At 40.0% G+C, this 14500-nt stretch overlaps 1 protein-coding gene across 4 annotated transcripts in view; it reads left to right on the top strand.

Moving 5' to 3' along the window:
* The first annotated feature begins 696 nt into the window (after positions 1-696).
* The window catches only part of LOC129868146 (myelin protein zero-like protein 1), a 46332-nt gene continuing 32528 nt past the window's right edge, over positions 697-14500 (top strand). For 2 of the 4 annotated variants that reach the window (XM_055941837.1, XM_055941833.1), the window contains exons 1-4: positions 705-1077; positions 8018-8190; positions 10759-10972; positions 11258-11387. In XM_055941837.1, the coding sequence (XP_055797812.1) occupies positions 1005-1077; positions 8018-8190; positions 10759-10972; positions 11258-11387 (590 nt within the window). In that variant the 5' untranslated portion in view covers positions 705-1004. Of the gene's footprint in view, positions 1078-8017; positions 8191-10758; positions 10973-11257; positions 11388-14500 lie in introns of all 4 variants that reach the window. The other 2 variants (XM_055941836.1, XM_055941834.1) reach the window with 2 other exon arrangements.

Here is a 14500-nt window from a genome sequence, read left to right on the forward strand (position 1 = left end):
TACATGACATCCAAATAAAAATCCATTTAAATTACTGGTTGTAATGCAACAAAATAGGAAAAATGCAAAGGGGGTGAATACTTTTGCAAGGCACTGTAATAACTGTATATTATTCCTGATATTAACGGCACTCTGCACTCTGCTTCCTCCTATAGGACAACCACACACAAGCACTATCACCTTTCCACATCCTCAGTTATGGATCAGTGGTACAAGCAGTAGTGATCAAGCCATAGCCCTGCACTGTAAACTAGAACCAATCGTTCTCTATGTCTTGAGATCAGAGTGAGCGAGAGAGGGAGCGAGAGAGAGTGAGAGGTACCAGTTAATTCAGCCTCATTTACTGCCTTTAAAAAAACTAAAACATAGCTGATATGGCGTACTTGCTTAAACAAATGTGGTTTCTACTGAAAATTCAGATGTACAAACTATGGAATAAGGGAACGACGAGCGGATAAGAGACAATCTGTTATTTCGATTAAGAAATTAGCGAGCTAGGATGGACGTAGTCAATATAACGATTTGTTCAGCACTTTTGAAATGTATCATTGTACATAAACATTACACAAAAAGTTGGAAATCGCAAATTCAACAATGAGTGGTTTGGAAGGAATCAGTGGCTAACTGTTTGTCACCGTTATAGTGAAATGATTGTATTGTTTAGTGTTGTGTAGTAGCTTTGAGTTTGCACCACCATGATTTACATGCTAAAATCGCCACTGCATATACAGTAGAACGTGGTAGAAGGTGAACTCTATTTACTTCAGATCAGGTGCGAATGGGGTGTTTCCACTTTGGTGCATGGGATTTTAAAACAACTTTACCGTCTGGTGCTCCGCGTAAGATAAATCGAGTGCACATTTTATGTCATCGTCTTTCCAGTCATGCTAGTGCGTTTTCCTGTGTTTTTTTTACACACAGGAGGAGGGTGCATTGAGCAGCTGGACGTTGGCTAATGTTGGACCAAAAAACAGGGAGGGGGAGATATTGATGCGTTCTAAATTATGGAGTTAAGGAGGACAAACCTCGCGTGCAATTGTGTTTTACTATATGGAATAACGTTATGTCTCTTTTTCGGTAAGTAAGTTACTGTAAACCTATTTAAAGAAGCTAATAACATGATCGCTATAGTTGTTAGCTAGCCAGTAGCTATAGTAGTTTGCATGCTAACTAGCCGCTAGCAAATTAAGCTTTAGTTAACTGGCTAGCTAAACAGACGATAGTTAGCTAGTAGTGCGTGACTTGGTACGATAGTCGTATTTCAAATCAAGGTGTGTGTGATGTATATATGAACTATGGAGTACCAGTTAGTTAGCTAGTTACATTCTTGACTTATAGGGTCTGGTTAGCTTAGTTTGTTGGTAACTAGCTAGGAATGCTAACCTAGCTCCCTAACATGAAACCAAAGAATATCAAAATACACAGAGACGCGAGGAAGCGCCTGTTGTTGTGAAACGTGTCACGTGTTGTTCACATAATTAACTAAACATTTCTGAATCTATTGTTTTGTCATGATGAGTAAGAATTTACCAACTTATTGGCTAAATATGACGGATTCATAGTCTGTGGACAGCAAGTTAAACATATTTTACTTAGCTAATTTCATTTTATAAAAAGTTATAATAAAATCTGTCAGACATGATTATTGTAGCGCATCATTTGTGGTCTACTACACTTTTGAGATAGAACAATGATATTGCTTCCAATGGACTTGGTTTTCATTTGTGTGTTGCTTGCCCAGTCTGTTGGGTTGAAATTCAAAGGCTTGAAGGGAAAGGGTCCACCTGTTTTATTATTGCGTTCTGTGCTGTCAGCATGTTTTTGTCACACTGCATACATTCCTCCCTGGCCTGGCTCTTTCTAAATGGAGAAGATGTTGCCAAATAGGTACAGAACTCTGATGAACAACCCGAATTTACCTATGCCAAACTAGTTAACAACAGAGATTAAGAAGCAAATGTCGCGCTGACAGAAATAAACATTTCTCTGGGAAGAAGGATGACTCATGGTGTAATCGTAACAACACACAGGAACTCAAGCCCTTTTGTTCACCTGACATAGAATTCCTCATAATCAAATGTCAACCATATTATCTCCCAAGAGAATTTTCGTCGGTTATTGTCACAGCCGTGTATATCCTCCCTTAAGCCGATACCACGACGGCCCTCAAGGAACTTCACTGGACTTTATGCAAACTGGAAACCATATATCCTGAGGCTGCATTTATTGTAGCCGGGGAATTTAACAAAGCAGATTTGAGAACAAAGCTACCTAAATTCTATCAGCATATTGATTGTAGCACTCATGCGAGCAATACACTGGATCACTGCTACTCTAACTTCCGCGATGCATACAAGGCCCTCCTCAGACACGATACGTATGTGGCAGGGTCTACAGGCAGTCACGGACTACAAAAAGAAAACCAGCCACGTCATGGACACGACGTCTTGATTCCAGATAAACTAAACACCTTCTTGCCCGCTTTGAGGATATAAAGTGCCACCGACGTGGCCCGCCATGAAGGACTGCGGGGCTCTCTTTCTCTGTGGCCGACGTGAGTAAGATGTTTAAAAGTGTTAACCCTCGCAAGGCTGCCGGCCCAGACAGAAACCCTAGCCGCGTCCTCAGAGCATGCGCAAACGAGCTGGCTGGTGTGTTTACGGATATATTCAATCTCTCCCTATCCCAGTCTGCTGTCCCCACATGCTTCAAGATGGCCACCATTGTTCCTGTACGCAAGAAGGCAAAGATAACTGAACTTAGTGACTATTGCCCCGTAGCACTCACTTCTGTCATCATGAAGTGCTTTGAGAGACTATTCAAAGATCATATCACCTCCACCTTACCTGCCACCCTAGACCCACTTCAATTTGCTTACCGCCCCAATAGGTCCACAGACAATGCAATCGCCATCACACTGCACACTGCCCTATCCCATCTGTACAAGAGGAATACCTATGTAAGAATGCTGTTCATTGACTACAGCTCAGCATTCAACACCATAGTAGCAACATCTCCACTTTACTGATCCTCAACACTGGGACCCCACAAGGGTGCGTGGTCAGTCCCCTCCTGTACTCTCTGTTCGCACATGACTGCGTGACCATGCACGCCTCCAACTCAATCATCAAGTTTGCAGACGACACAACAGTAGTGGGCTTGATTAGCAACAACGAAAAGACCACCTACAGGGAGGAGGTGAGGGCCCTCGGAGTGTGGTGTCAGGAAAATAACCTCACTCAACGTCAACAAAACAAAGGAGATGATCGTGGACTTCATGAAACAGCAGAGGGAGCACCCCCCTATCCACATCAACGGTACAGCAGTGGAGAAGGTGGAAAGTTAAGTTCCTCGGCGTACACATCACAGACAAACTGAAATGGTCCACCCACACAGACAGTGTGGTGAAGAATGCGCAATAGCGCCTCTTCAACCTCAGGAGGCTGAAGAAATCTGGCTTGTCACCTAAAACCCTCACAAACTTCTACAGATGCACAATCGAGAGCATCCTGTCGGACTGTATCACCGTCCTGATACGGCAACTGCACCGTCCACAACCGCAAGGCTCTCCAGAGAGTGGTGCGTTCTGCACAACACATCACCAGGGGCAAACTACCTGCCCTCCAGGACACCTACAGCACCCGATGCCACAGGAAGGCCAAAAAGATCATCAAGGATAACAACCACCTGAGCCACTGCCTGTTCACCCTGCTACCATCCATAAGGCAAGGTCAGTACAGGTGCATCAAAGCTGTGACCGAGAAATAGAAGCTGAAAAAAAGCTTCTATTTCACCTGAATAAATGGATCACTGGTCACTTTAATAATGTTTACATATCTTGCATTACTCTTCTCTTATGTATATACTGTATTTTATAACCTCTATTGCATCTTGCCTATGCCGCTCGGTCATCGCTCATCCATATATTTATATGTATATATTTTTATTCCATCCCTTTTACTTAGATTTGTGTATTAGGTAGTTGTTGTGGAACTGTTAGATTACTTGTTAGATATTACTGCACTGTCGGAACAAGAAGCACAAGCATTTCGCTACACTTCATTGGAAATGTGGCTTTCCTTTTTTTTCTGATAGCTGAAAATGTCTTAAGCCTAGCAACTGTAAAGCATCAAAGCTTTGATATAAGCTATACATTTAAGTGGCTATATACTAGAGGTCGACCGATTAATCGGAATGAACGATTTAATTAGGGCCAATTTCAAGTTTTCATAACAATCGGTAATCGGCATTTTTGGACACCGATCATGGCCCATTACATTGCACTCCACAAGGAGACTGCGTGGCAGGCAGACTACCTGTTATGCGAGTGCAGCAAGGAGCCAAGGTAAGGTGCTAGCTAGCTAGCATTAAACGTGTCTTATAAAAAACAATCAGTCTTAACTTCTTCTGGCTGCAAGCCTGAGGCCGGCCATAATATGACAACAGCCACTTCAAGTGCAGGGCGCGAAATTCAAAATATATTTTTTAGAAAAATTTAACTTTCACACATTAACAGGTCCAATACAGCAAATGAAAGGTACACATCTTGTGAATCCAGCCAACATGTCCGATTTTTTAAATGTTTTACAGCGAAAACAGCACGTATATTTATGTTAGCTCACCACCAAATACAAAAAAGGACAGACATTTTTCACAGCACAGGTAGCATGCACAAAGCCAACCTAACTAACCAAGAACCAACCAAACTAACCAACAAACAATTTCATCAGATGACAGTCTTATAACATGTTATTCAATAAATCTATGTTTTGTTCAAAAAATGTGCATATTTCAGGTATAAATCATAGTTTACATTGCAGCTACAATCAGAAATTGCACCGAAAGCAGACAGAATAATTACAGACACCAACGTCAATTACCTAAATACTCATCATAAAACATTTCTGAAAAATACATAGTGTACAGCAAATGAAAGACAGGCATCTTGTGATTCCAGCCAATATTTCCGATTTCTTAAGTGTTTTACAGCGAAAACACAATATAGCGTTATATTAGCTTACCACAATAGCCAGAAACACAAGCCATTCCCCAGTAGCAAAGGTTAGCGATCGTAACAAACCAGCAAAAGATATATAATTTTTGACTAACCTTGATATGCTTCATCAGATGACAGTCCTATAACATCAGGTTATACATACACTTATGTTTTGTTCGAAAATGTGCATATTTAGAGCTGAAATCAGTGGTTATACATTGTGCTAACGTAGCATCTTTTTCCCACAACGTCCGGATATTTTTCTGACACTTTTTCTGACACACATATTCTGACCAAATAGCTATTCATAAACATAACTAAAAAATACATGTTGTATAGGAAATGATAGATACACTAGTTCTTAATGCAATCGCCGTGTTATAATTCTAAAAATGACTTCATTACGACATCCAGCTTAGTTATAGCGAGAGAGTAACCAAACTCTGGGCGCAAACGACTAGTTCACATGTACGACAGATATATGAAATAGCATCATAAAATGGGTCCTACTTTTGCTGATCTTTCATCAGAATGTTGTACAAGGGGTCCTTTGTCGGGAACAATCGTTGTTTGGATTTAGAACGGCCTTTTTCCCTCTCGATTTAGCAAGCACACTTGCCAAGTGGCACGAATCTCTCCATGTCAACAAACGGAAGAGAACAGAACACGGCAAAACTCCCGAAAAAATGTCAATAATCTGATTAAACTATATTGAAAAAACATACTTTACGATGATATGGTCACATGTATCAAGTAAAATCAAAGCCGGAGATAGTAGTCGCCTATAACGACAGCTTTTCATAAGGCAATCCCCGGTTCCTTCTCGCCCCTTCCTGAAAACAGGAAATGGGTGACACGTCATTCCAAGAGGATTTATTCCACTTCAGACCAAGATAAACACTCAATTTCTTCTCTCACTGCCTCTTGACATCTAGGGGAAGGTGTATGACGTGCATGTATACTAATACGTATCATGCCCATTTATAGGCAGGACCTAGAACAGAGCCTCGATTTCAGACTTTCCACTTCCTGGTCAGGAAGTTTGTGCCAAATGAGTTCTGTTTTACTCACAGATATAATTCAAACGGTTTTAGAAACTAGAGAGTGTTTTCTATCCAATAGTAATACTAATATGCATATTGTACGAGCAAGAATTGAGTACGAGGCCGTTTGAAATGGGCACCTTTTATCTGGCTACTCAATACTGCCCCTGCAGCCCAAACAGGTTAACATAATCACTAGTTAACTACACATGGTTGATGATATTACTAGTTTATCTAGCTTGTCCTGTGTTGCATACAATCGATGCGGTGCCTGTTAATTTATCATTAAATCATAGCCTACTTCGCCAAACGGGTGATTCAACAAGCGCATTCGTGAAAAAAGCACTGTCGTTGCACCAATGTGTACCTAACCATAAACATCAACGCCTTTCTTAAAATCAATACACAAGTGTATATATTTTTAAACCAGCATATTTAGTTAATATTGCCTGCTAACATGAATTTCTTTTAACTAGGGAAATTGTGTCACTTCTCTTGCGCTCTGTGCAACAGAGTCAGGGTATATGCAGCAGTTTGGGCCGCCTGGCTCGTTGCGAACTGTGTGAAGACTATTTCTTCCTAACAAAGACAGCCAACTTCGCCAAACGGGGGATGATTTAACAAAAGCACATTTGCGAAAAAAGCACAATCGTTGCAATGAATGTACCTAACCATAAACATCAATGCCTTTCTTAAAATCAATACACAGAAGTATATATTTTGAAACCTGCATATTTAGTTAAAAGAAATCCAGGTTAGCAAGCAATATTAAACTAGGGAAATTGTCACTTCTCTTGCTTTCATTGCACGCAGAGTCAGGGTGTATGCAATAGTTTGGGCCGCCTGGCTCGTTGCAAACTAATTTGCCAGAATTTTACGTAATTATTACATAACATATAAGGTTGTGCAATGTAAAAGGAATATTTAGACTTATGGATGCCACTCGTTAGATAAAATACGTAACGGTTCTGTATTTCATTGAAAGAATAAACGTATTGTTTTCAAAATTATAGTTTCCGGATTTGACCATACTAATAACCTAAGGCTCGTATTTCTGTGTGTTTATTATATTATAATTAAGTCTGACTGAGCGGTGGTAGGCAGCAGCAGGCTCGTAAGCATTCATTCAAACAGCACTTTTGTGCATTTACCAGCAGCTCTTCGCTGTGCTTCAAGCATTGAGCTGTTTATGACTTCAAGCCTATCAACTCCCGAGATTAGGCTGGTGTAACCGATGTGAAACGCTAATAGCGTTTCAATCGGTGACGTCACTCGCTCTGAGACCTTGAAGTAGTTGTTCCCCTTGCAGAGGCTTTTGTGGAGCGACGGTAACGATGTTTCGAGGGTGGCTATTGTCGATGTATTCCTGGTCCGAGCCCAGGTAGGGGCGAGGAGAGGGACGGAAGCTATACTGTTACACTGGCAATACTAAAGTGCCTATAAGAACATCCAATAGTCAAAGGTATATGAAATTCAAATGGTATAGAGAGAAATAGTCCTATAATTCCTATAATAACAACAACCTAAAACTTCTTACCTCGGAATATTGAAGACTCATGTTAAAAGGAACCACCAGCTTTCATATGTTCTCATGTTCTGAGCAAGGAACTTAAACGTTAGCTTTTTTACATGGAACATATTGCACTTTTACTTTCTTCTCCAACACTTTGTTTTTGCATCATTTAAAACAAATGTAACATGTTTCATTATTTATTTGAGGCTAAGTTGATTTTATTGATGTATTATATTAAGTTAAAATAAGTGTTCATTCAGTATTGTTGTAATTGTCATTATTACAAATAAATAAATAAAATTGGCCGATTTAATCAGTATTGGCTTTTTTTGGTCCTCCAATAATCAGTATCGGCGTTGAAAAATCATAATCGGTCGACCTCTACTATATAGCCCCAATGCCCTCCCAGCGTCTCAATTTTGAATACATTAAGCAACAAACTAAATGGTGGTTCTTTATCAACAGGTACAAATCTTACAGCGGCCATAGAGTTGTATGCCCCGGCAGAGGTGCTGGTTGAGAATGGCACCACGGGGATCCTCAAGTGTTCCTTCAAGTCCAGGGAAGTGATCAGCAGCGCAGCCACAGTCACCTGGTCGTTTCGTCCAACGGGATCCGACCCCGGAAGCGCTGTTTCTGTGAGTGATTTCTTTCTCTAGGGTCCATGAACAACTCCCAAGAAGTTTCTCTCAGGTTTTCCACGAGAAGTGTTCGAGCACAACATTTTTCCTCTTATTTAGGCCCACTGCCACAGAAAAGAACGAGGGAGTATGTGTGTTTGTGACTGGTCCAATGGAAGGACATTAGCCTGAGGAGGGTTGTGTTATGTTATAGGCAACTTCTTCCTGACCATCTGCCTCCTTCCAGTTCATGTTTCTCCAAACTTAACCCAAAAACAATCATTTGGTATTTGTTTCATTCGTCTGTTGTTGATATAGTCCTAAATGTTTTTCATGTCAGCAATAAAGTTTAAAAGATATAACTTTCAAAATACAGAAATACAAAAAGTTGTATATTTTTAACATGATTGTATTCAATTGAGATTTTGTGTCACTGAACCATACACACAATACTCCATAATGTCAAAGTGGAAATATGTTTTTAGATATTATTTTACAAATTAATTAAAAATGAAAAGCTGAAATGTTTTGAATCACTAAGTATTCAACCCCTTTGTTATGGCAAGCCTAAATAAGTTCAGGAGCAAACATTTGCTTAACAAGTCACATAATAAGTTGCATGGACTCACTCTGTGTGCAATAAGTATTTAACATGATTTTTGAATGACTACCTCATCTCTGTACCCCACATGCAACTATCTGTACGGTCCATAATTCGAGCAGTGAATTTCTAACATAGATTCAACCACAAAGACCAGGGAGGTTGTCCAATGCCTCGCAAAGGCGGCCACCTATATTAAGCTGATCCACCCCTTTTTAAGCTTACCCCCCCCCCCCCCCCCCCCCTTTTTATTATTTTTTTTTAATACAAAGAGGCGGCCACCTATTAGTAGATGGGTAAAAAAAAAATACAAAAAAGCAGACATGGAATATCCCTTTGAGCATGGTGACGTTATTAATAACTCTTTGGATGGTGTATCAATACACCCAGTCACTACAAAGATACAGGTGTCCTTCCTATCTCAGTTGCCAGAAAGGAAAGAAACCGCTCAGTAATTTCACCATGAGGCCAATGTTGACTTTAAAACTTTTACAGAGTTTAATGGCTGTGATAAGAGAACTGAGGATGGATCAACAACAGTTGATCGACAGAGGGAAAAGGACACCTGTACAGATGAAAAAATATCCAAAACATCCATCCTGTTTTCAATAAAGCACTAAAGTAAAATTTATAAAAATGTGTCAAAGAAATTAACTGAATGTCCTGAATACAAAGCGTTGTTTGGGGAAAACACAACACATCACTGAGCTCCTCACTTCATATTTTCATGCATGGTGGAGGCTGCATCATGTCATTGTTATTGGCAAGGTCTAGGGAGTTTTTTAGGATAAAAAACAGCGTAATAGAGCTAAGCACAGGCAAAATCCTGGTTCAGTCTGCTTTCCAACAGACACTGGGAGACATAAACCTTTCAGCAGAACAATAACCTAAAACACAAGGCCAAATATACACAGGAGTTGCTTACCAAGATTACATTGAATGTTCCTGAGTGGCCTAGTTACAGTTTTGACTTAAATCAGCTTGAAAATCTATGGCAAGACTTGAAAATGGCTGTTGAGCTATGATCAACAACCAACTTGACAGAGCTTGAAGAATTGAAATAATAATGTGCAAATATTGTACAATCCAGGTGTGCAAAGTTCTTAGAGACATACCCAGAAAGACTCACAGCTGTAATTGCTGCCAAAGGTGATTTAAAAATATATATATATTGACTTACAGGTTTGAATACTTCACAAAATCAAACATTTGAAAAGAGAAATGTTTCTCCCACTTTGATATTACAGAGTATTTTGTTTAGATCGTTGACAATTATTTATTTTTTTATATACATTTAACACAACAAAATGTGGAAAAAGTCAGGAGGTGTGAATACTTACTGAAGGCACTGTATTTTTTGCATGCTGGGATTTGTATGGAAATGGCAGGAAGAAGCAGAACTATTACCCCTATTCCCATTTCCCTCCCCTAGAGACCTAGCTAGCTGGCTCATCTTGCTCTTAATGATGCGCTTGTATTCTGCCTCGTAACAGTGTTCAGTTGGAGAGGGAGTCACCGACACCCACACTAGTCCACACAGCTATCTGTCCATCCCATCTTTTAAACAAATTGACTATTGAGGATATCCGCCTGTCATGTACACACTAAACAAAATCGTCCATCAGTTTGGTACAGTAGCAGATACGAACATAATACAGAGTATCAGGGGAAGATTAGCTGTTGCTTGGCAAAAGTGCCCAGTGATGTAGGTAAGCCATAAGCTTACAACGGTTAAACCTGTTTGCTTGTCTTTCCCATTTCTGTTATGAGTCCTTAGCCAATTGACTATGTCCCAAATGGCACCCTATTCCCTATATAGCCTAGTATAATACTTCTGACCAGAGCCCCATGGGCACCGTCAAAAGTAGTGCACTATAAGGGGAATAGGGTGCCATTTCGGACGCTGACAGTGTGCAATTCTGCAACGATATATTTTCTCTTCAGTCATTCTTATATCGTTTTTTTCTAATGTCTTTTTTTTTTAGATTTTCTATTACACTTCTGGCAAGCACTACCCAGGGAGTGTGGCTCAATTCAAAGACAGGGTGAAATGGGCGGGAGATCTGAACAAAAAAGACGCCTCTGTCCATTTAATTGAGGCGCAGTTCAACGACAACGGCACCTACTCGTGTGCCGTGATTAACCCGCCCGACATATCTGTCACCGCCGCTCAAACACAGCTCAAAGTCGTCATCAAAGGTAAACTTGCAAATGGATTCACAACAGTACAGCAACACTCAAGTCAATTTTCAGCAGGAAGTGACCATGCTCTCTCACATTGAAGGATGACTTGGAATAAAACTGCCAACTGAGCGATTAACAATATCTTAATAACCAGGGGTTGAGAAACACTCATACAAGAGATTAACCATTTTAACACTGATATATAGCCTCAAACGTTGAACTGGCAGTATTGGCACAGCTGTGACTTTGTCATACAACATTACAATTATGTTGCAATGCTTACGTTGCCTTGTTTTGCAGAGTCTCTCCCTCAGAACAGCACGGCTGTCATAGTGAGCGCCGTGTGTGGCGCTGTCATCGGGCTCATTCTCATCGCTGTTGTTACCTGCCTGATCATCAAGAGGCATCAAACCAGTCATGAATACGAAGGGTAAGACATCCTCCCTTGTATAAGCATCAGGGTAGTAGATAACTTTAATATCTGGACTTTGGTCAGTATCAATCATTACACCTGATCATCAGTATCTGTAGAGTATTTTAGGGGCCATCAATAAATGCAATATGAAATATTTGATGAAACGAATGAAATCACACCGGAAACCTTTCTATCGTTGTGATATGTTTTGTGTGCAAAGACTACTCGGCTCTGTCAAAAAACAATTTACTACATGCAGTTAATAGCTCTTGATGAGGTCAATCAAAAGGAACTGCATCTCAGAAATTACGTATCAGATGTTCATAGTTGTCTTTTTTCTGAAAGCAACCCTTGCAGTGAATGGACCTTTACTTTCAAAAAATGTTTTCATGGCCTATTTGGTTGTGGGGCCTGCCTGAATCTGTCTTCTTCCTGACCTCCCCCCTGGCATGTCTCTGAGTCACCAACTGACACACACACACACACTAACGTTTTTAGTCATCAGACCTTAACACTTAGCCCTAACTCCGCTGCATGGGATATGGGGGTTGAGTTACAATGGCTGCGATTGTCGCTTGTGTCCTCTCTCTTGGAATAGAAAATAACATGTTTTCTATTAAAACATTTTATGTGTTGGAAATAACATTCGATGGTAGAGCATGGCGCTTGCAATGTCAGGATAGCGGGTTCGATTTCCGGGACCACCTCTACGTAAAAAAATGTATGCGCTTGACTGTAAGTCGCTTTGGATAAACGCGCCTGCTTAATGGCATATGTTGTTGTTATTATATATTAATGAAAACTCAGAAGAAAGACGTGACTGGATTTTCCAGTGTGTGTGTTGGCTATGTAGGGTTAGACTGTACCAGCGGTACTTGTACTTGTAATGCCCTATTACCATGATGAATTACTTACTGACCTAGTAGGTGTCCGATCTGCTTAGCTCAAATGTGTGCTCCAGGTTTACCATTAGAGACCTGAGTGGAGGAAGTCATGCGATCTCCGACAAGAAGGTGTTTAGAGGGTGGCTAAATGCCAAGCGTAGACAATGCTCTCTCTTCGCTCTGATTCACATGATTAGTTACAAGGTTTTTCTTGACCTAGGCCTAATATTAAGCATGATTTGACGCACACCCAAATAAGTAGGGGTGCTGACTAACGGAATAGTACAATTATGAAAACACTTTTAAGATAGACATGCAATAATTTAATGGGTATAAAACGCCAAGGTGTTTGATATTTTTTTCCGGATCACATTAAATGCAAACAGATAGTTTTGATTGCAGTGTTAAAAAAAGTATCCATCTTCTAGACTCAATTCGAGAGAGGAAAATAGTCTATCATCCAAATCACCATAATTGTTGACAATAATGTCGCACTTCGAAAGACCAGAGATGTTGCTTTCCAAGATCTGTCTGTCAATGCCCACAGTGACGGATTTTTAAAAAATAGGTGCGCCGTTAAGCTTGGCTTGTCATCTAACGTTCATGTCGTTGTCTGCCACTCACATGTCACTCATCCATTACTGACCACTAACCCCTTCCTCTTCTGTTTCACTGTCATATGGCTCTCCTGTTTCCTCTAACGCTACCTCCTGAACAATATACATTGCCTTCAGAAAATATTCAAACCCCTTGACTTATTCCACATTTTGTTGTGTTACAGCCTGAAATCAAAAGGGATTAAAATTAATTTCTTATTAGGGCTGACCCCATTTAGTCAACAAAGATTTTTTTTTTTGTCGAGCAGTGGCAAATATATGTAAAAACACTTATGGGACATGAGACACCTGTCTGATTCACGCCTGTTTGAGTGGACTAATCCATTGTGGAGGCCTCGGGGATGGCACACCAGTATCACCAGTAGTACATTTATCGTAAATTCTCAATTTCTCATCTACACTGTGTTTGGTTACGGTAGTTTCTGTTAATGCATTCAATTTATTATTTTTATTATTACTGTTTTACCGTTGTCATTGTAGGAGTGAACACATTGTTTGCAGAGCGCCCAACCTAGGCTAAACTTGGTTTATTTCATTTACGAGTTGTCAATTTATTAATTGTCTTTTGTTTGGAGCCCTCCTGTCGATCTTGAGTAAGGACACACACCTGATTATGCATAGAAGTAGACCTAGGCTACCTGGCCTGCGCACAAATGTAGGCCTATAAATGTGCCCATTTTGGAATCTGATACTATTTCTGATTATCTTAACTCACCATCACTGTGGAGCTGACAATAGTTCCTCAATGTAGCATATTTGAAAAATCTTTCCAGCCATCTCCCTTGCAATAACCACAAAAATGTTATGCTTTGATCCGGTGGAAACGTCATAAAATAGGCCTACCTGATTACTTATCCCTTGCGCAAATAGCCTACATCTGTGTCTGTCCCAAGATCACTGGAGTGAGGGCCCAGAATATTTTCTATGTTGCAAGTTTGCTAGCATGAGCTATTGGCCGGACCAAGTTAATAGTTGATACAATGTTTCAAGTTCCTTGCAGACAGGCCATGCGAAGCCAATGGGATTTATAGGATATTTATTTTTATCATGATATTTTATAGCTGCAGGCTGCAATGTTTTTATTTGTTGGCTTTATGTAGGCTATTTTTACATGTTGGCAATATAAGTTACTTTTAGATTTGTATTTTCATTTAGATAGAATTTTGATTAACCACATGACATTGATTTTGAGACATGAATACTTTATTATAAATTAAACTGTTCCATGAAAATGTGCATATGAAAATCATAACTGACATGCGGATCAGTAGAAATGGTACGATTTACTTTCCAAATGGAAAAGGTTGCCAATAGCTGGTGTAGTCTATTACCTCAACTTCAGGAGCGTCGGGTCGGGAACAGGTTTTTTTTCTTCTGGTTAGGCTATATTATCTCTGCTGCCCTCTTTAGTAATTTGTGTGTCCTTATTTTTAATCGCAGTGCTTAAAGCATCAGACAAGCTCAGTAGCCTACATATAGTTGATTATATTCAAACATTGAGCTTGTCTATATATGGAAAATACACGTAAAAATTTTGGTCGAGAGAACAGACTCGGTTAACCAATTTTTTTGTTGTTGTAGTGAACAGCCCTATTTCTCACACAACTACACACAATACCCCATAATG

The sequence above is a fragment of the Salvelinus fontinalis genome, chromosome 13 (genome assembly GCF_029448725.1).
Source record: "Salvelinus fontinalis isolate EN_2023a chromosome 13, ASM2944872v1, whole genome shotgun sequence".
NCBI classification, from domain to species: Eukaryota; Metazoa; Chordata; class Actinopteri; order Salmoniformes; family Salmonidae; genus Salvelinus; species Salvelinus fontinalis.